Here is a 22,560-nt window from a genome sequence, read left to right on the forward strand (position 1 = left end):
TGATGAGAGTGGGCCCAGCCCATCGTGAGTAGAGCTATCTCTGGGCTGGTGGTCCTGGGATCTATAACAAAGCAGGCTGAGCAAGCCTCGAGAAGCAAGCCAGTAAGCAGCATCCCTCCAAAGCAACAGCTCCCGCCTCCCAGTTCCTGCCCTGCTGGCTTCCTTGAGTGATGGACAGGATGGATGTGGACGTGTAAGCCAGCTAAACCCTTCCCTCCCCAACTTGCTTTCCGTTACAATGTTTCGTCACAGCCATGGACATTCTAACAAGGACAGTCCCTTTGAATGGTAACAGGTAAGTGGGTTAGCATAGCTGGGAATATAGGGTGGGGAGAGCCAGGAAAGTCTTCTGCAGCAGTTTTGAGTTGAATTGTGTTCTTTGAGAAGAGTGTGGCCCTTTAGGAGAAGGTAAAGTGACTTAAAGGGGCTGGGAACAGAAATAACAGGATAACAAAAGTCTTGCCGGTTTAAAAACATACCCTAGGGATGGGACAGGCAGTATAAGAACAGCTTAGCAGCCTGGGACTCCACTTGGTTTGGGCTTGCACACAACTCATGTCTAAGTTTGCACTGGGCAGCCTGAAACCCTTGTTCTGATATATAATGCACATACGCAGCCTATGAGAAAGGAGCCACACATCCACTGAGAACCACCGCCAAACTTAAGATTCTACTCAGCTATGCTACACTCACACCTAGACTTGGACTAGGAAGCACAATCCTTCCCACCCCTCCCTCCGTCTGTGAGGGAACAGGACAGTCGACAAACTTAGCTGCTACAGTCCACAACTCAGCTGCTACAGTCAACTCAGTGTTGCTAGTGGGCCCAGGTGAACTCATTAAGACTGTAGCAGTTTATCTCAGGATGGTCTTGCTCAGCAGTTCAACAAAAAGAATCCATCACGGTGGGGAAGCTGAGGCAGCAGAAGCTTGAAGCAGTGGTCTCCTCATACTCGAAGACAGGAAGCAGAAAATGCTGTCCATGGGATCAATTTGCCTTTTTATTTCTTTTTTTCTTTTCTTTTTTTTTTTTTTTTTTTTTTTTTGTAGTCCAGGACCTCCTGCTCAGGGAATAGCCCTGCCCAGAATCAAGATGGGTACTCCCAAGGCAATTAATATAATCAAGAGAATCCTTCCCAGGCATGACCAGATGCCCATCTCCTAGGTCATTCTAGTTTCTTTCAAACTAGCAAACTTGCACTGACCATTCCAGGGAGCAGCCTGAGATTCATCAAGGGGACGTGCAACTGTACACCGCACAGAGGAAGACAGCTACCATGGGATTCCCCACAAAGATGCTCCATTCTCAGATGGTCGCATTACAGTGAGCATGTGACCACCAGCAATACCACAACAACAACAAAAAAAATCAGACCATCCATCCTATACCACACAGGAAGAGGTGGCTCTGAGAATTCTCCATCTTCTGACAGATTGGCCTCAGCTTGCGTCTCTTCACCACAGCATCTCTACAGCTGTTTTCCCTGAATTCATCTTTGGTTTTATTACTCTCTGGGCCTCTACCCAACTTGCAGCCACTGTCTGTCTGTCTGTCTGTCTGTCCATCTGTCTGTCTCTCTCCGTGTGTGTGTGTGTGTGTGTGTGTCAGTTTTTAAAGAGAATATTTCTCTGTGTAGCCCTGGCTGTCCTGGAACTCACTCTGTAGACCAGACTGACCTCAATTCAGAGATCCATCTTCTTCTGTTTCCCAAGTGATGGGATTAAAGCTGTGTACCACCAATGCCTAGCTAGAGTCTTTTCCATAGCTTTTTTTTTTTCCTGCTTCTATAACTTTGGAGAGGAGCCTCCTGAATCTTACAACTTTCTGAGCTTCCTGCTTAGCTTCCAGAGACTTATGAACCTCCCTCCCTCCTCAAGGAGAAAAATTTTTATTTAGGTTCTGAGGAACTAGCCATGCAATGCTATGCTCAGGGACACTGGACACATCTATGATGGAACCTGTGTGTGGCCATGCATTCACACGCACAGCAAAATTCAGAGAAAAAGGAGCCCACAGAGCAAAGCCACACATTAGAATGAAGCCACAGTAAACAAGAGACAGACTCACCCAGCACTGCTGGAAAGTCAGCTGCTGCTAAAAAGAAAAAAAAAAGAAAAGAAAAAAATGCAACCCCTGAAAGCCCCAGGCTTTTCTCCTCACATCACTTGACCTTCAGGGTCCACTGCCTCCGCCATGTATACATGGCGGTACACATCTTTAAATCCCAGCACTTGGAAGGCAGAGGCAGGGGGATCTCTGATCTACATAGGGAGTTCTATTCCAGCCAGGATGATACAGTGAGACTGTAGAGGGAGAAAGGGAGAAAGCGGGGAGGGAGAAGGAAGGAGGGAGGAGAGGGGGAGAGAGAACACAACTGGGCATCGTACCTTCAGCTGAATCCCTCATCTCAGAGCCTCTCCACGCCCTAATCATCTGCAGTGTCTGCAAGGGCCACACCATGCCAGCTTTGCTTCAGGAGACTTCATGACTCAGTAATAAACTCTGGGGACCCAGCTGTTGTCGAGCTCTCACCACAAGGGGGCAGAGTTGACCTGCCTTACAGGAAGCCCTAAGGAACAAAGACCTGGAGCTTGATCTCCCCAGGGACCTCTCTTTACAGATCCTCGCCCTCCCTCATCTCCATCTCCACCCTCTGTTTCTCTTGGGCCCATACCTTGTCTTATTGTAATCCAAACTTGGGTGAGTTTGCCTCCTACATACTCCATAACCCAGTTTTCAGATAAGCATCTGTGATTCTGATCCTTAAATGAGAACAGTAAACCAATGAAACAGTCATCTTCTGGAAGATATGATTGTTAGAAACAAACTCACAACATATTCTTTGAGCCAGGCTGGTGGTGTATGCTTTTAGTCCCAGCACTCAGGAGGTAGAAGCAGGTGAGTGTCAGAGTTTGATGCCACCCTGGTCTACAGAGTGAGTTCCAGGATAGCCTGGGCTATACAGAGAAACTTTATCTCGAAAAACAGCAACAACAACAAAAACCACTCTTGAGCCGAGACCTGAAAATGAAGCTGTGAGCTAAAGACACTGCCTGGTGAGCTGGAGAGATGGCCCAGTGGAGAAGACCCTGCCGGGTGACAGTAGCCTCCAGAGTCACAACCACAGTGCATCTGAGGCTATGGCCCAGCACTCAGATGCACAGGAGTCTGTGCCTCTTTAATCAAAATAAATGCACTGGGATTTGGGTCATCACCTCCTCCTGGAGCCCTGGGTCACATTTAGGCACAACCCACAGGGCCATGTGTGTCTATAATCTCTGAAACTTGAGGCATGCTACCTCAAAACAGTCAAAAGTGTCGATGCATGAAGACCACATCAAGGTCAGCCCTGCAGAGGTAGCAGCAGTCCAGTCCATGTGCCCCTGGTGTGGCCACTGGAATCCTAGGAAGGAGACTAGGTCTAGGTCTTTCACTGTTCTTACTTCCCTGTAAAGTCTGTCTCCCCTGGGGGCTAGGTGCTGATTCCCCTACTGCCCACCTGACCCAGCTCCCCTCGTATTTCTCTCCAATATTCTCAGGCTGCGCGGTTCCATACCTGCTGTCCCTCTGTTGCACACAGATGACCCGTCCCTCCCTTTGTTCCTAAAATCTTCCAACTTTGACCTTCCTTTACCTGAGTCCCTCTCCCATGTGCCCTCAAGTACCCCACATGACACCCCTGTCTACACCATAGCATTCCAAACCCACCTGCAGGGGGAGCATCTTCCAGCCACTTAGAGTAGGACCCCCAGAGGAACTGCTTTAAATCCCTATGAGACAGTGTACACACACATAAACTCACCCCTCAGTGTGACACACTGGCTCTGGTACCAGCAGTAAAACTCATGGTTGACAAGAGTCCTAGCTCTCCCCCAACCTGGGAACCAGACACGGGGCCCTCGGTTTTGTCCCAGAAGGCAGGTTGCTATTGAAGGGGCTCCTAGCCGCCCTTTGGCCTAGCAGATCTGGCTCAATCGTGCTCCTAAGGAAGGATCACCCAGGCCACCAAGGCAACCACAGCCAAGGCTACTGGGTATGCTGTGTCAGGCTGAAACCCCAGTGAGTCCAGACAACAGGTGAGACCACAGACCTGAACACATCCCAGCAGAAAATGACACAAAAGACCAGAGGAGACTTCAACTCCCTCCCAGCCTCTAACCCTTTAAGTCCCCCTAATTTTTCTTCCAGGTCACAGGACTAGTTCTTATTTCTTGTCCCTCTTGATGTCTCCTGTGGAGACTCTTGGTTGGGGATGATAAAGAGGTGGGTCAACCAACCATCCAGAGTGTACAGTTGGGGTCAGGTGGCTTCCTCCACCTGGCTTGTTGTGTTCCCTGCCCACCCTTCATCTTCAGGAAGCCCTCCCTCGGAGCTTTACCACCAATCACATTGAACTGCCACACCCCTGTTTCTTCCTCTCAGGGTTTTTGGTGTGAACTTTCACAGTGCTCAGTAATGTGTTGCAGCCAGAGTGGCTGATTTGGCTCAGATCACCTGGATTCGGGCATCATGACTCAGCAGGCAGTGCTGGCTTTGCTGCTTACACTGTCCGGAATCCTGCCTGGGCCCCTGGATACCCAAGGTAAGCATCCCGTAGCAGGGCTCCCAGAGAGCATCTCACACACCCACCTGGGGAAGGGTTGGCCCTGACTTGACTTCCCCAAGTCTTAGTCTTAGACCCGGAGTAGTCCCAGCTCTGTGGAAAAGCAGAGACTTGAAAGCTTTAGTTTACAGAACTAACATTTACCCTTGGTGCTTGTGAGAACTGTGTTCTTCAGTTCCCTTTCAGAGCAGCTGTCTGTGGGAAGTCTTGTGGTAAGGTGTAAAAGATCTACAGTAAGATTATGGGAGGCTCAGGCTCCCAGGCACCATTCTTGTGTAAAACCAGCATAGTGTTCAGTCTGTGAGATGCTGAGGTTTGTACTCAGTCTTGCCTACAGGAAAGTGGGTGGTGTGGGTGCCAGGCACGGCAAACGGGGCTGGAATCTGAAAGAGTGAGTATCCTATGAACAAGTCAACATGTGCCCCTTGCGCAGAGCCACAGGCTCTGGATGCCTAGAAATTATGTGGGGAGGAGGGTGATGAAGAAACCAGCATTGGAAAGAGAAGGCAAAGAGGACATAGAACAATGGCTGTCTGGGAGTGACTGACTCACTTAAAAGAGAAAAAAAGGGTACAGCCAGGGCGGGGTAGTCAAAAGGGAAGTCCTTGTGTTGAGAAGCAACAAAGTTGCAAGTCCCTACAGCATTCCTGCAGAGAGGGGTGTGATGGGGGAGGCATCTCACAGGGATACAAAATGGGAGAAAGAAACCTGGAGATGTAGAGTGCGGCTTCTGACCCGGCCCCTGTGCATAGAAAAGTGAGGCAGCAGTGAGCGCGCGCGTGTTTGTGTGTGTGTGTGTGTGTGTGTGTGTGTGTGTGTGTGAGAGAGAGAGAGAGAGAGAGAGAGAGAGAGAGAGAGAGAGCATGCATGCCCCTGTGCCGTGAGAGATGCTCAAGAGTGTGCAAGGGCATATACGAATGTAGGATCTGTGGAGCCTTTGAGACACGTGTTAGCTGTTTGAGTCACCGTGTGCTGTGCACCAGCTTGGTGCTAACAGTGGCTGGTTCTTCACAGAGGTACACCAGTCCCCTGGAGTCGTGTTCGCCTTTGAGGGGGATTCCATCAACATCACCTGCTCTACAAGAGGGCCCCTGGAAGGGATCTTAATGAAGAAGATCTGGCCTCAGGCTTACGATGTGATTTACTTTGAAGACGGGCAGGAGCCCACAGTAGACAAGACCTTCTCAGGCCGAATTAATTTCTCTGGTCCCCAGAAGAACCTGACCATCACCATAAGCTCTCTCCAGCTTGCAGACACTGGAACCTACACCTGCGAGGCTGTCAGGAAAGTCAGTGTCCGTGGCTTGTTCACCAAAATTGTGGTGAAAGGTAAGGATGTGCCCATCTGACTGCTGGCCAGGCCAGGAGTCCACTGGCTGCTAGGGACCTTCTTTGCACTTGCTGGAGCTGTCTGCTCAGAGCCTATTTCTTCCTGGAAACCTCCTAATGGTGCCCACATCTGGCTTGAACCTCAAGGCCTCCAATGGGGATCCCCACCACACCTGCTTGTGTCCTCTCCTACCAATGGCTTTTTGTTCATTTTCCCAGAAAAACCATCCCAAGAAGCATACAGATCCCAGGAACCTCTGCAGACATCATTTTCCTTCCTAGCTGCCATTGCTGTAGGCTTCTTCTTCATCGGGCTGCTCCTTGGGGTGGTGTGCAGCATGCTGAGGAAGATACAGGTCAGTGTGAGCCTACAGCTGTTATCAACAAGCCGGCCTGTTTCACAGGCTTAAGGCAGAGATCAGTCACGATGCACATGATAAGATGCAGAGAACCCTTGGGTGAGGCATCTCTCAGGGACACAGAATGGGAGAGTGAAGCCGAGAGGGAGAGAGTGGGGCTTCTAACCAGGCCCCAAAATGAGATCGCATGTGTGAACATGTGTGTGTGTGTGTGTGTGTGTGTGTGTGTGTGTGTGCATTATGTGCATGGACCTGTGTGAATGTAGGAATTCGGTACCTCTGGGATAGGAGTTAATGTCTTTGCGTCACCATGTGCTGTGTGAGAAAGGTCCTGACAATGGTCAGCTCTTCTAACCACTCGACTGTTTGCCCTGGGCCCTCTCTGCCATTGATTCTGCCAGAGGTGGATGGAAACTGATCATTCCCCGGGTCTGGGAAAGCTGTGTGTTGTTGAATAAAGGGGTTACTTGGAGACAGGGGTACTTTGCCCAGGTCACCATGCTGGCCAGTGCCTGGGTGACAACAGGCTGTCTTTTCAGATCAAGAAACTGTGTGCCTCAGGGATTAAGGACTCTCCGTGCGTAGTGTATGAAGACATGTCCTACAGCAACCGCAAGCCTCCATGCATCTCCAACCAGTACCAGTGAACCCCTCTGCCCGCAGTCCCCTGTGCCTTGTTTCAGCAGAGCTTACAGCAGTCCTGCTGGCCCCCACACCCCGCCCAACTCCCCAGCATCCTTCCTGTGGTACTCAAATTCCCCCTTGGTGCTTCTGGGTCGGTGGGATTCCTCCTCTGTAAACTTCCCCGCAGGGCTCTGCAATCTGTCACCAACCCTAGCCAGGTACCCCTGACATCAGGAACAAAGCTTGGGGGTGGGGAGGTACCTGCCTTGGAGCCGCCTGGCCAGGAAAAAATAAATAAACAAACAAATACATAAACTTGTTTTGTTGCTTTGTCTTCCTCCTCCGGCTGACCAGGGCTGCTTCTAGCCAGCTCCTACCTGAAGAGGGCAGGGATTCAGATTGTCAGCCCTCCAGGGTTCTGTGCTCAGTGTCTGTGAGAGCAAGGCAAGGCACTGTGGGGGTAGGGGAGCTCTCCTGCCTCAGCACGACACCCCACACAGAGCAGCTCATCTGTGCAGGTGAGGAGCCAGCGGCAACGTTACCCATTCTAGATGGCCATGTTCCTAAGGGCCCAGCTCTACCGGGTCCCTGTCGATGCAGCTCTCAGTGAGAACAGCATAAAGTGGTAGCTCTCCTGGACTTGCCCTTGTCTCAGAGGCCCCTCCTGGGGCCTGATGAAGTGACCATGGCACTATTCCACACCCGGGGCCAGCCCAGCTCCCAGTGTTGCACCTGGGACAGAAACCCTCACTTTCCCATTTGTGGGTAGGGAGACTGAAGTATGGGTACCCAGCTGATACGTGGTGAGCTTCTCTGTCCCTGTCTGCTGAAACACCAAGACAAGAGCAAAGTCAACATGTGTGTGCTGGCCTGCATCTATTCCAGACTCTCAGCTGCTCCCACTTGTCTCCTGTGTTCTATTCCATCCCTGTTGCCAACAGAATAAGGTGGGCACAGAGGACAGGTGATGAACAGCAGTGGTGCAATTGGGGGACTTAACAAATAGCCCTTCTCTGTGCACCTGGGAAACAGGGTGTCAGAGAATCCAATGGAGAGGGGCACCCTTCAACCCAGACCACAGCTCCATTCAACTCTCCACAGAGCCTCCTGTACTGCCAGCCAGTCCCTAGTTCAGCCTCCCCTACACAGGTTGATCTCTGCGCCCCCATCCGCTACCCCAAGCTTCTACCATGGCCATCACAGAGACCATGTGCACCATGACACTGATCTGTGGTCACTAAGGTGACAGTGACAACAAAGTCTGAAACAGTCCCAGGAGTACTAGAGCCTGAAACAGCCACGTAAGTCACTGGAGTTGTTAGCACCGAAGAACCCAGCCTGCCATTTAGATAGATCCCTAGGCAGAGGCCTCCTGGAACCTATATGGTTAAAACCTCCATAGGACAGCTAAGACCTCTGTTAATAAGCCCCAGCAAGCCTTGTCCCTTGTCCCCTCTCACTTGCAGCCCCAAGTCCCACCTGTCTGGGCCATTCTTGGGTCCATGTGGCCGCATAGACAGCACCACCAGTCTCCCTTAAGAAATGTGTATCTTCAGACTTCAGTGATGCCTCTAAGACATGAGGTCTCCTTCTAAACCTAAACTCTGGCCCTCTGTCCTCCATCCAGGCCTGACCAGGCTGACCCAGCTTCCCTGTCTGCTCCACCTCTGAAATCTCAGAAGAGCCAAGTCACACAGCATTGGTAGGCCCTTCCTGCAGGCCTTCGTGGGCAGGGCGTTGCTCAACCAGGGGTCATCCATAAAGATTCCTCCCTCAGCATGAAGAGAACCTGGCTAAGATGCCTGCAGATCCAGAGGCTAACAGTGAGCCCTGAGACTAAGTTTGTGCCTGACCAACCATTGCAAGTCTGAGACAAAGTTAATGCTATCAACTGCATGCTTTAAAAAAAAAAAAAATCCCAAGTAAAAATGATGGACTGTAACCTCCACCCAGCCTAAAGCTGACTGAGCCAGACCTCGACTTTGCTGCCACTAAGGAGATTATCTAGGGTGGAGCCTCCCTAGATCACTCTATTGTTCAGCCAATGTCGCTGCAACCTGCTGGGAGTCCACCTAGCTATTCCAGAGACTTACCCTATCCTGCACGTGGTCACCTGCAGCTGGGCTCCAAGGATGAATTGGCGGGAATGGGCCTCCCCCCTCCTTTATAAGCGCATCCGCCATTAAACATTTGTGCCTTGAACAGACTAGTTGTCTTGGTTTCCATTATTTCTCGACCTGCCTAGGTTCCCTCTTCTCTTTCAGCTCCGGTTGCCTCCCAGGCTCCAACCAGACATGGGAGCCACAGGCTGGTCCCAACAATTGACAAGGAACTACAAACAGCTGGGAAATAGACAGGTCAGGATCCAATATTTTCAACTTATAAGATGACTTGTTCATGAGCAGGAAGTCAGTATTTGAGGTAAAGAATCTACCAGAGACAAGCCAGCAGTACCCGATTGTCCTTTTTCCTTTATAGTGGCTCTGCAGTGTCTGCTGTCACTTAGTGTGTAAATCGGCCATGTTGGCAGTTGTGCCCTGTGCAGTAGCAGAAGTTTTGTTCCAGCAGAGGACAGCAATGGGACAAAGCCCAGGAGGCTAATTTCTGTCCTCTCCTCTTCTCTAAAAGAAATAGAGATGTCTATGTCTTAAGACTCTGCCAATAGCAGATCCAATATACAGCAGGTGCTACCAGGGCCTTTCCAACTCCACAAAGGAGCCTTATTATTGGTCCTTGGACCTCATTCCCCGCTGTGAATTAGGTAGACGGGGGTCTACTTCTCTTCAGGTGCTGGTTCAGTTCCCAGGCTTGGTGGGCATCAACTGAGCTGCCCCAGACCTTCAGCTCCCATCACAGAGAAGTAACTCTACTCCGTTTCCCCTCTCATTTCAGAAGCAACTTCCTGAAAGATAAGCAGGCAGCCCACAAGCCCTTGTCATCTCAGAGCCCTCGTCATCTGAAACACTGCTTGCTAGACCCCACCCAGCAACAACACACCATGTGTCTGTCCCCGGGGTCTCCATCCCTCCTTCTGACACCTCAAAGCTATGCTTTCTGCCCACTCCATATTCAGGCCCACATTCCTCATGGTCCTTCTCATGATCCTTCTGAGTTCCAGGCTGAATTCCCCACAGTCCCCTTTGCTCTCATTCATACCCTGATGTGTAGTACACAGGAATGGGTCCTACTACGTGTCCCTCCCCACCCAGGCTCAGAAGTACCAGCCTCGAACTATGTGCTGTGCGTGTTAGGTAATATTCTGGCTTATTCCTCTACTGGCAAAAGTGTGTGCTTGCTCTGAGACCTGGTCCCCTGCTGTGGTAATTTCTGTGCCTCCCACCTCCCTGCAGGAAGTGGGAACATCAATGGTTTGGGACTCAGTCAAGAACAGAGTGGAGCACACAGCAGTGCCACCAGGGACTTGGTGACTTCTGGTGCCAGATCTTCACTACTCAAGAAATAAGCCTTATTTTTGGCCCTTGGGCCTTTGTGGAGGCATCTGGGACAAAGCAGTAATTGGATGCCACGAAGATTAACCAAGATGTGGCATGTGATACTTCTCAGACACTCAGGCTTGGACACTTGGACAGACAGAAGAAGTAGACCACAAGGGGGGAAAAAAAACCTTAGGAGAAGCCCCACCCATTAGGGAAAAAACCTTTCTACACACACACAGCTGGAGATTTGAGAATTTCATGAGGTCAACCTCAGCCTAAGGGTTCCCAGCACAGGGGGAGCCACGGAACCACAACGCCCCACCTCTTCCTTCTTTACTCCAAGCCTGAAGCCATCAATAAATCTGTTTTGTTAACACTATACTCTGTCACAAGGACCCGGCCAAGGGGTAGCAGCCAGTGGAGACTATGGGAAAAGAAAGGTCCGCAGCAAGCAGAGAGCTCCTGAGGGGCAAGACTTCACCCCAAAGGCAGCTTGGGGTACCAGGTGAGAGGGAAGGGAGAGCCTGAGAAAACCACAGAGCAGTGAGGAGAGTCCAGACCCACATGGCGCCAGGCTCCTCATGCATGCCAACAAAAGTAATTACATGCAAGTCAAGAACCTGATTCCTGGACTGCCTGTCACTCAACAGACGTATACAAGTTAAGAACAAAGTGGATACTCAGGCATTTAAGCTCTTAAAACACACTGTCCAAATCAAACTTGCAGTCACAACTGGAGGCAAGTATTCAAGTCAGACTAGGCTCAAGTGCAGGAGTCATCACAAAAGAGAGAAGACGTCAGAGCCCGGGTCTGTAGAGGTCAAAAGTACTAGCTGCTCTTCCAGGGACCAGGGTTCAATTCCTAGCAAATGCATGGAGGCTCCAGTCCTAAGGGGTCCAATGTCTTCTGGCCTCTCAAGGTATTGCACACACATGGTACACAGACAATACATTCAGACAAGCATTCATATGCATAAAATAAATGTGAATAAGGTCATTGGGGCACTCAGGAAGCAGAGGCAGGTGGATCTCTGTGAGTTTGAGGCCACCCTAGTCTACAAAATGAGTCCAGGACATTTAGGGCTGGTTACACTGAGAAACCCTGTCTCAAAAAAAGCAAAACACAACAATAAAGAGAAAAAAGTCAAAGCTAAGAACATGAATTATTTTGCAGAATGATTGCATGCTGTGATGAAGCCTTGAGTTTGAGCCTCAAAACCACAAAAACTCAAGGTGGTGCACATCTAAAGTCCCTGTGCTCCGGAAGCAGGAGCGGGTAGATCAGGTGTTCAAGGACAATCCTGGAGATATATATTTCAAGGCCAGTCTGGGATACACAATACGCTGTATCAAAACACAATAAAATAGAGATAAGAGACCAGCTGGCATTTGCTTTGCTTCAAAAGAATAAAAGACTAAAGAAAACAAAAGCAGAATCTATCTAACAATGTAGAACCGAAATTCCACATTATAGCAGCATAACAGATAGGGAGGAAAAGTAGAGAGAAAGGGAGGTGAGGACTTATCCAGATATTTCTCGTGTCAGAAAGATAAGACAGACAAAGGTTAAGAAAATCACACTGTGGCTGGGCAGTGGTGGCGCACACCTTTAATCCCAGCACTTGGGAGATAGAGGCAGGAGGATCTCTGAGTTCGAGGCCAGCGTGGTCTACAGAGTGAGTTCCAGGACAGACAGGACTACACAGAGAAACACTGTCTCAAAAAACCAAAAAGGAAAGAAAAGAAAAGAAAAGAAAAGAAAAGAAAAGAAAGAAAAGAAAAGAGAAGAAAAGAAAATCACACTACGAAGAATTAAATGTGAGGCTTACAGGTTATGACCATAAAATCAAAATATACCTATGTCTTTTTAAAAACCAGCAAAAAACAAAAACAAAAACAAAAAATCTCTTAAAGAGGCAACAATACATTGTCTACAGGACAAAATACAACAGAGCAAGATATAACCAGTGTGAGATTAGAAGAACTGATGTTGTGAAGATGGTAACACATTCAAGAGTAACCTATGGATTTGATCTGCTCCCTCTTGGGCTAGAGAGATGACTTGGCAGAAAGGAGCGTTTCCTGCTTGTCTAGAGAGATGGCTTGGCAGAGAGGAGCGTTTCCTGCTTGTCTAGAGAGATGGCTTGGCAGAGAGGAGCGTTTCCTGCTTGTCTAGAGGACCTGAGTTTGATTCCCAGGAGCCCCACCAGGTGCTTACAATCCAGATCCACCGGATCTAATGCTCTCTTGCTTTGGCACTTGCACACACGGTGCACACTCAAGCAGGCACACTTGCATAGACATAAGTGGTTTGTTTTTTTTTTTTTATTTCAATCCACTGTCCATCAAAATTCCACAGATATTCTTTTTTTTCTCCACTCAGACTGCATCCTCTCCCTCTTGAACCTCATAAAGGATCTAGAATGAGCATCAATGGCAAGCAGCCGTTGCAGAAAGCAACCCTAAGAGCCGGCTTCGCACTCAGGAAAGAGCACTGCGTCTCACAGTCAGAAAAGCTTTTCCAGTCTTTCCACAGATATTCTTTACAGAGCTAAAAAAAAAAAAAAAAAAAAAAAAAAAAAAAAAAAAAAAAAAAAAAAGCTAAAATTTGTATGGAAACACAGAAGACCATAGATAGCCAAAGCAATCTACATTAAAAACATAGGCAAAGTGTTCTATTACCTGACCTCAAATTATACTACAAAACCACACTGATTAAAAACAACATGGTACTGACACAAAAATAGGCATGTAGAGCATAATAGAAAATCCAAAAATAAATCCACTCAACTACGGGTAGCTAATTTTTAACAAAAGTGTCACTGAAAATGGCATGCTATACAATAAATAGTGTTGGCAAAACAGGGTGTTCACCTGCAGAAGAATGAAATCAGACCCATATTTCTTGCCCTGCTTTTTTTTTTTTTCTAAATCAATTCAAAGTGGATCAAAGACCTAATTTAAAATCTTAAACATTTAAATCGCAAAAAGAAAATTCAGGGGAACTGCTTCAATATCAATATGGGCAAGGGTTTTTTGTTTGTTTCTTTGTTTTTAAGGCAAGGTCTCACTTTGTAGCCCTGGTTGGCCTAGAACTTGCTAAGCAGTCTAAGCTGCCTTCCAGCGCAGCAGAGATTCACTTGCTTCAGCCTTCCAAGTGCCGGGATAACAATGTGCACACCATGCCTGGCTTAGGCCAGAATTTCTGAACAGAACCCTGGTGGCGCAGAAAACAACTTCCAGGAAATTACATGAAGTCCAAAAGCCTCTGCATAACAGAAGAAAACGTCAACGGGACAAGCAGCCTATAAAATGGGAGAATTATTGCCAGCATAAAATGGGAGAATTATTGCCGGCCGTATTTCAGACAAGGGGCTAATATCTAAACTATAACAGGAAGTGCAAAAACAAACCACCACCACAGACAACAGAAAGACAGAAAACAAAGAAACCCAAAACTGCCAATCAGTAAACAGGTTAATGAGCTGAATCCGAAGTCCTCAAAAGGGAATACAAATGACCAACAGATACTTAAGTATTCAGCATCCTTAGCCATCAGGGGAATTCATACTAAAACTACTTGAGATCCTATCTCACCCCAATCTAAACAGCTATCATAAAGAAAATAAAAGTCATCTCAGTGGTAGATAGAGCACTTGCCTAGCATGCATCAAACCCAGGGTTCAATCTCTAGTATGGTTAATAATAATAATAATAATAATAATAATAGGAGGAGGAGGAGCAGGAGGAGGAGGAGGAGGAGGAGGAGGAGGAGGAGAAGGAGAAGGAGAAGGAGAAGGAGAAGGAGAAGGAGAAGGAGAAGGAGAAGGAGAAGGAGAAGGAGAAGGAGAAGGAGAAGAAGAAGAAGAAGAAGAAGAAGAAGAAGAAGAAGAAGAAGAAGAAGAAGAAGAAGAAGAAGAAGGAGAAGAAGAAGGAGCCCCCAGCAAATACTGGTAAGCATATGAGGAAAGATACTCACTGATGGGAGTATGAACTAGTGGAGCCACTGTGAGGGCTTCTCAAAAAAGAACCAAAAGCTAAAAACTGTTCGGACTGAGAGATTGTTTGGTGGTTTACTGTGGAACAATGGACCATGCCAGGAAACTTGGTAAGGTAGAGCTGGTCTGAGAACTCAGACACTGAGACAGTAGACGCCTGCCTGCTCCCTGCTAGATTCCTGGTGTGGAACTTGTGCTCACGTTGGTCACAGAACAGAGATCTCCATGCTAATGAGGTACCTAAAGGCCTGAGGGTTTAGCCAATAAGCTTTCCTTCCCAGGCATTCCTTCTCACGATATGGATAAACATAGACTGTCTCTTCCATGGAAACCACCTAGACTCCATTCTTGTGGCCCCCCGACTCCGTTCTCAACTCCTCTCAAATCAGTGATGCCTGGATGTCCAAGAGTTTAGGAGCCTGGGTCCTGGCCTTGTCACAGGCCAGTGAATCCCTGACACTTCATTCCCGACTTCTCTGTGTGGCACCCCAGGGGCAACTGGGTGTCCAGGAGTCAGGGAACCCCAGCTCCAGCCCCCCACATCTTGGACTGCACTTTCCCACCCTGGGAGTGGTGTCTCCGCACTTCCCTAAAGCCCAGCACCCAAAGGCAGCAGCATGATATAAGCTCAGTCAAGCTTCCCACGTTTCGCCTGCCCAGCAAGCAGGATGTGCCCAGCACCCCAGCAGTGGAGCAGAACTCGGAACCCACAGCTTATTTTTAGAGCATTTGCCACCTTAAAAAAATTTATTTTATTTATATGAGTACACTGTAGCTGTCTTCAGACACACCAGAAGAGGACATCAGATCCCATTACAGATGGTTGTGAGTCACCATGTGGTTGCTGAGAATTGAACTCAGGACCTCTGCAAGAGCAGTCAGTGCTCTTAACCACGGAGCTATCTCTCCAGCCTGGAGAGTACTCTCTTAAGTGATGAAATCCAGGCTAAAAAGGAATGCCACATCTTTGTCCTCATTTGCAAACCCTAGTTTCTAATTCTTATATTTATATATTTGTGTAGGTAGAGAGTACGACACTAGAAAGGATCCAGTAGAGCCAAGGCAGAGGGCTTGAAGGGAGAGGGTTGGGTTAATAAGACACGTAAAATCAGAAAGTGGAGGGGTGAATACTGGCGGTAGAAGGGTACAGTGTGGCCTGGAGGATGGTAGGAAACATGGGAGAATTGACCAAAAATAAGAGAAGTGTGGAAATGCCATATGAGAACATGTTACTTTGTATGTGGTTTTAAAAAATTCAGGCTGGAGAGATGCACCAATTGAGAGAGCACCAATTGCTCTTCCAGAAGTCCTGAGTTCAATTCTTAGCAACCACACATGGCTCACAACCATCTGTAATAGAATCCGATGCACTCTTTTGGTGTGTGCCTGAAGACAGCTAAAGTGTACTCATTTAATTAAAAATAAATAAATAATATTTAAAAATAAAAAATTCAATGATATAAGCACTATGCAAACATGTGATCTGAAAATGTAAAATTCATGCAGCTGAGGATGCTGTGACCACAGACAGAAACAGATAGATCCATAGTTTTAAGCAGAGATTTCACAGAGCAGCGTGAGGTGGAAAGAGTCAACTCAGTACACATGTAGCCAAGGATGGCCGAGAAGGCCTCAATCTCCTGCTTCAGCCTCCCAAGTGCTAGGATTAAAGTGTTCTCCACCACGCCTGGCTTTGGGGAGATTTTTAAGCCCCACTGCAGATCCAATTCACAGAAGCAGTCATGGAGGGATTCCACATTCATACCAACACTACCACCTGATTGTGTGAAGTTGCATTTTAATCATAAGCCGTGTCAGGCCTTGATCAGTGAGAGGCAGGATGACGTCTACAAGCTCGGCAGCCTTTACACACCTCATGAACTTGCAGAAAGTGCCAGAGCTCTTTGCTGTAAGCAGGCCCAAAGGAAAGTGCACTTGAACTCAGACCAGTCGAGAGAGACTATCTTGGTTTTCTTACAAGGGAAAAAACAAGAAACCACAAAGCAAGAGAGTGGCCATGATAAGACAAGTGACAGCTCCGGTCCTAACCTCTGAGGACGTGAAGCCTGTACACTATCTTTGAAGTTCAGCCTGGTCTCTGTCTGGACCCAACCTGAAGGTTGTGTGCCAAAACCTAGATGCGCTCCACCCAGGAAGGACTTGGGGCATCACTAGCCATTCTCCCACCTGGGCTGCAGGTTCCCCCCAGCTCAGGACACAGGACCCTAGAGTATGCCTTGGAGGAAAACTGTTCCCCAGATCCATCCTAGACTCTTCCTTCTGGTGCTCACGAGGCCCCTCTCTGTGTGAGCCCATCCCCTCCTCGCTTCCCAGCCTGCCTAGCAGTCTGTGGTCTTGAAACAGCTGCTGTTCCAGGTGGCCCAGAGATCCGTGCAGAAACCCTAGAAAGTCAGAGTATCAGGGTATTAAAAAGGAGAATGAGCCATACCTGGTGACACAGACCTGCCATTGCAGATATTCAGAAGGCTGATGCAGGAGGATCAGAAGTTCAAGGCTAACATGGTCTACAGTGTAAGTACAAGCCTGGCAACTTGGTGAGCCTGAGGGCTGAGGTTATGGCTCAGTGGTAGAGCTTGCCTAGAGTGAGTGAGGCCCTACAATGAGTGAATGAATGAATGAATGAATGAACTAAATTTAACGGAGGATGTAGGGCTAGTGAGCTGGTTCAGTGGGTGAAAGCACTTACCACCAAGCCAGCCTGAAACTCTAAATTCAATTCCCAGGCCCCACATAGTGGGAGGAGAAGACAGATTTCATAAATTTTCTTCTGACCTCCACACCTGCACGCACGCACACACACCTGCATGCACACACACACACACACAGGCTTTCATTTTTCATGATGCAGTTGGTATTCTCATCTGTAACCACATTGCCTCCCAGATGCTGAGATTACAAGTGTTCACCACTAAAACCTGCTGAAAATTATTTTTACTTATACCATCAAAGACAGTTTGCATATCTTCACCAATTCAGCAAATGTCAAGGTCTGTCTACAAACCGGGCTTGTGCTGCACTGGCCCTGCAGAGGCTCACCTTCAGGCTACCGGTAAAGAGTACAACACCAAGCCGGGCGTGGTGGCGCACGCCTTTAATCCCAGCACTTGGGAGGCAGAGGCAGGCGGATTTCTTAGTTCGAGGCCAGCCTGGTCTACAAAGTGAGTTCCAGGACAGCCAGGGCTATACAGAGAAACCCTGTCTCGAAAAACCAAAAAAAAAAAAAAAAAAGAGTACAACACCTAGAACACCTACGCATGCAGTAATTCAGCTGGAGAAGCCGCAACACGCACAGACTGAGAAATTGCACCAAGAAAATAAACACAGAATCACAGATATAAAACGGTGTCATCTGGTGAGGTAGAACATACCTGCAATCCAACACTTGGGAGGTAGAGGCAGAGGGGTTAGGAGTTTGAGGCCATCTGCAGCCACATAGTGGATTCAAGACTAGCCTGGGCTACTTATTTAGGATCAAAAGAAAATTATAATGAGAACGTTTATGTAACTGTTTTTATGCATACAGATTCATGTGTGTGCCAGTACTTATGGGAACCAAAGGTCAGCCTTGGGTGTCTCTCCTCAGCCACTTTCTCACTGGGTCTTTGAAGTGAGTTCTCTCACTAACCTGAGGCTTACTAGTTAGGCTAGGCTGTCTGCCCACTTGAGTTTTAGAAACCTGCTGTTTCTGCCTTTCTACTGCCACCATGCCTTATTTATTTTTTGGTGGTGGGCAGGGGAGTTTAAGCAGGGTTTCTCTGTGTAGCCTTGCTGTCCTGGAACTCACTCTGTAGACCAGGCTGACCTTGAACTCACAGAGATCAAGTGCTAGGATTAAAGAAAAGTGTTTGCCATCACCACCACCTGGATTTTTATGTGGGTTCTGGGGACAAAATTCAGGTCCTGGTGATTGCAAATCAATACTTTGCCAACTGAACTCTCTTACCAGCCCCATTTTGTTGGTTCACTGGCTTGTTGGTTGGTTGTTTATTGAGAGAGGGTTTCTCTGTGTAGCTCTGACTATCTAGGAATTTGCTATGTAAACCAGGCTGGCCTTGAACTCACAGAGATCCATCTGACTCTGCCTCCTGTGTACTGGGACTAAAGGCATATGCCACCATGCCAGCACCATAGCCAATTTTTTTAAACATTTATTTTCTTAGTTTTTAGGATTACATATTTGTATGGGTAAATGCACAAGAGGGCCCATGCTTGCTAAAGCCAGAGGCATCAGATCTGGAGTTGCAGGTGGTTGTGAGCTATCTGTCCTATGTGCTGGGAATCAAACTTGGGTCTTTTGCAAGAATAGAATTTGATCTTAACCTCTGGCCATCTTTCTATTTCATTTTTTTAAATATTAAAAAAGAACCCCCAAATTTAATGTTTTAAAGAGTATATAAGCAACATATACAATTTAGGAGCTTGTACATATTTGTCATAGTTCAAAGAAAAAATTATAAGTTGTAAAATTTTGAAGAATATATATATATCTTAGTATAGAATTTAAACTTTTAGATGGTATCAAATTAATTGTAATGCAATCCATTTTTAACTTCAGCTATCTTTAAGAATAACTATTCTGAAAATATAAAAGTATCTGAGAGGAATATCCAGGCACTAACTATATAGGTGTATCTATAACACTCCCCCACAAGCACACCTACCTCACAGGTGGTTATGTAAGAGCTATGTAAGCCTAACTCTCCTGGAACTCTCTATGTAGAACAGGCTGCCCTTGAACCCACAGATCGATGAGCCTCCAGTCTTTGCCTCTCACGAGCTGGTTTTAGAGATGTACACCACCTTGTCTGGCCATTCAGCTATTTTTTGCTGGGGACTTCACACGCTTCTCTCTGCCTCTTCTGGTGACCACAATCCCATGGGGTCCTTTTCTAGAGAAAAGATAGGAAGTCTCAGTGCTGACTCAACAGAGATATGTTTGGGAGACCCAGATAAAGCACAACCTACTGGAGATTTCCAGACGTGGGCGTTGCTCACGACACACACAAGGAATTCTGGAAGATGTTTGTTGAGAGTCTCAAAACAGTAAAAGAGCAGTATGGTCACAGATGTGATAGGCAGCTGCATCATGGGAAGTTAAAGTGTGTGTACACTCGCGGTCTCATGCGTGTGTGCATGCATGCATGTGTGGTGACACGATTCACATAGCACACTCTCATTCCTGACCTTGGAACCAGATTTAGGTCTCTCACTCACTAAGCATCAAGAATTTAAGCACAGCTAACAAAAATCACAGTGATGACTGCCCACAGGGACTGTATTCTTTTCTTGAGTGATGTTTAAACAAAAAAATGTTAAAATTAGGTCTGGAGGGAAGGCTCAGTGGTTAAGAGAACTTGTTGCTCTTGCAAAGGACCTGGGTTCAGTTCCGGGCTCTCATCTATCTGTAACTCCAGTTCCAGGGGACTCCTCGTCACACCTCCCCAGGGACCAGGCATACACGTGGCACATAAACATACAAGCAAAACACTCATACACATAGAATAAATACACCTTTTCATTAATGATAAAATGGCAGAGAACTATGCTGAAGGTCAAAGTGCCTGTGATCTTTGTTTAAGATACTCCGTTCTCATCTATAAACTGATACCTTTCTGATAATCTCACATTAAGATGATGAGCCTGCTTGCTGTCTTGGACGTTCCTCACCTCTTTTTAATCTTATCACCCTCTGTCTCCTGCATGGTGCACCTGGTACACCACTGACAATTTCACTTAGTAATGTTTCTTAGATAAAAGTCAATGTAGTCAGGCGTGGTGGCGCATGCCTTTAATCCCAGCACTAGGGAGGCAGAGGCAGGCGTATTTCTGAGTTTGAGGCCAGCCTGGTCTACAGAGTGAGTTCCAGGACAGCCAGGGTTACACATACAGAGAAACCCAGTCTCGAAAAACTACAAAAAACTACAAAAAAAAAAAAAAAGTCAGAGTAAATGTCCTTAATTGTAAATCCTTTGGCAACTGTAACTTCAAACTCATACATATGGCCATTGCTTAAACACTGAAATATGACTATTTTAAAGATTTTTTGTTTCTATTTAGAGCATTAAAGAGTACTGGCTAATCTTCCAGAGAAGCCAGGTCAATTCTCAGCACCCACATGAGCAGCCCACCTTGCTCTGGCTGTCCCTTGGAGAGCTGCAACTCTTTGGCCACTCTGGCTGGGCCAGATCCCCTCAGATCCCCTCAGATCCTCTCAGATAGCACCAGAGACAAGGACTTATATAACTACAGCTAGCCTTGAACTCCTGATCCTCCTGCCTCCACATCACAAACCCTGGGATTATAGTCGTATGTCACCACACCTGGCTTTAACTTTTTATTTCTATCCTGTATGTGCCTAGGCACCACTGGTGTCCCTGGTGCTCATGGAGACCAGAAGAGGGTGTCAAATCCCTGGGGTTGGAGTTACAGACAGTTGTGAGCTTCCATTTGGGTGCTGAGACTCAAACCTGGGGCCTTTGGAACAGCAGCTAGTGCTCTTATCAGCTGAGCCATCTCTCTGCCCCTTCTGTTTTGCTTTAGAGAGTCTTACTCTGTAGCACAAGCTGGTCGAGAAGTAACAATGTTGCCTAAACTTACCCAGAACTCATAGAGATTCTCCTACCTTAGCCTACCAAGTGCTAGGATTAGTAAGTAGCCCCGATATACTCAGCTCCCATATGTTTTCCTAGCAATTGATCATGGTCAACTGGTTTTCAGCCCCACATGGCCCCATCAGTTGACCAAAGAGGTTAGGGCTGTGACAAAGTCCATCTACTCCCAGTAACAGTAAGACGTAGTAGGTGCGTGCCCCTCCTCCACTGCCCCCTCGCCCCCCAGGATGCTGAGGCACCTAAATGGTAACCTGCCAGTGGGCGCCTGTCTGCTCGAGCTGTGGCTGTGGTTTTGGTTTATGGTGGTTGGTGCAGGAAGAACCTCCTGGGCCTGCAGAGGCCCAGCAAGTTCTCAGGCCCTCCACTGTTTAACACCACCCCCGCTGCACCTCAATACCAGCAAGAGTCCTAGACTTTTGTGCTGGATAGTTCACAGCCCCAAACCAGGTCACGGGTGGGTTCATAAAACACTCTTGTTTTGGCAAGGAACCCTCATGCGGACCTGAGAGTCTGCACCAAGTGGGCACACCTGTGTGTCCAGTCCCTCTGCCCATGCCTGGCCTGTTCAATGAGATTTCATTGGGACCATCAACCATACACACTGCTGCTCACTCCACCATAGGAGCCATGGCCAATCTGGGAGACCTCACACAGTCCTTTACCTCCACCTCAGCCTCCTTAGCCGCATCTACAAGCCTGGTAGGACAGTGACCCAAAGTACCAGATGGCCTCTTGAACCGTGACCTTGGATAATGGAGAAGGGGGGCATGGTTAAAGGGTTTAAGGTGAGCATGGGCACAGGAAGGACACAAGAAGGGAGGAAAGGAGAAGTGAGACGAAGCTGAGAGAGAAGGGGGAAGGAGAAGAACACAGCCCTTGCAGCTCTGGGGTCAGCAACCACATCTTACCAGATACCCTCCCTCCCCAACCCATTGGCTGGTAGGTGGAGGGAGAGAGCCCCAAGTCCTCAGTGCTCAGAAACAAGGGCTCGCAGCCCTGAAGACTCCAGGACAGCATGGGACATCACATACTCACTGCCACAACCTTTGCAGCCCCACAGCCCGCTCTTCAGAGCATGAGACCTTTATCCCATTCCCTAGCTCTCTGCTCTTTTTGGCCCTTCCATGCATTCCTAGTGTTCAAGGACAGCAAATGATGGCTGGACAACTTGTCTGGAGGCAGGACCCTTGCACCACAATGGGCCTGAGGGACAGCATTCAGGGACACCTTGCACCCACAGTTATAGACAAGTGTTCCATAGGCCTTGGGAAAGTCCCTGTTTCCTCAGATTCCTGCCCTCCTTGTAGCTCTGAGTCTCAAGCTCTGCACGTCATCATGTTATTTAAAGGGGTCACACCTCAGAAGAGCCATGAGTGGTGGGCAGCCAGTCTATTCGCAAAGCCAGCTTGCTGGGTCACAATACACGGCTCAGCACTTAAGAGAATATACTGTTATCAACGTGGGCCTGAGTTCAATCCCCAACACTCATTTGGGGACAGTTCACAACTGCCCGTGAGGTCCCTGGAGTCCCCATCCCCCAACAACAGATCATACAGCAAGTGTCCCTACACTAAGCC

The 22,560-nt window shown here is 47.9% G+C and overlaps 1 protein-coding gene and 1 pseudogene across 1 annotated transcript; one reads left to right on the forward strand and one right to left on the reverse strand.

The window, feature by feature from the left end:
- The first annotated feature begins 4,464 nt into the window (after positions 1 to 4,464).
- Positions 4,465 to 7,207, forward strand: Cd7 (CD7 molecule). Its single transcript, XM_021177977.2, has 4 exons — positions 4,465 to 4,583; positions 5,619 to 5,933; positions 6,153 to 6,289; positions 6,832 to 7,207. The coding sequence occupies exons 1-4, from the start codon at positions 4,511 to 4,513 to the stop codon at positions 6,937 to 6,939; spliced, it is 633 nt and encodes a 210-aa protein (XP_021033636.1). The 5' UTR covers positions 4,465 to 4,510; the 3' UTR covers positions 6,940 to 7,207.
- A 5,525-nt stretch (positions 7,208 to 12,732) lies between these two features.
- On the reverse strand, positions 12,733 to 12,857 carry LOC115032752 (small nucleolar RNA U3; annotated as a pseudogene).
- Between the last annotated feature and the right edge of the window lie 9,703 nt (positions 12,858 to 22,560).

Source organism: Mus caroli, unplaced genomic scaffold, assembly GCF_978045245.1.
Source record: "Mus caroli unplaced genomic scaffold, Mus_caroli_1 scaffold_13, whole genome shotgun sequence".
Lineage (NCBI taxonomy): Eukaryota > Metazoa > Chordata > Mammalia > Rodentia > Muridae > Mus > Mus caroli.

Excerpts from the sequence above, each read along its gene's own strand:
- Cd7 (XM_021177977.2), top strand. The coding sequence starts at position 4,511 with ATGACTCAGCAGGCAGTGCTGGCTTTGCTGCTTACACTGTCCGGAATC. Across the intron at positions 4,584-5,618 it reads TGGGCCCCTGGATACCCAAG|AGGTACACCAGTCCCCTGGA; the intron begins GTAAGCATCCCG and ends GGTTCTTCACAG. Across the intron at positions 6,290-6,831 it reads GCATGCTGAGGAAGATACAG|ATCAAGAAACTGTGTGCCTC; the intron begins GTCAGTGTGAGC and ends CTGTCTTTTCAG.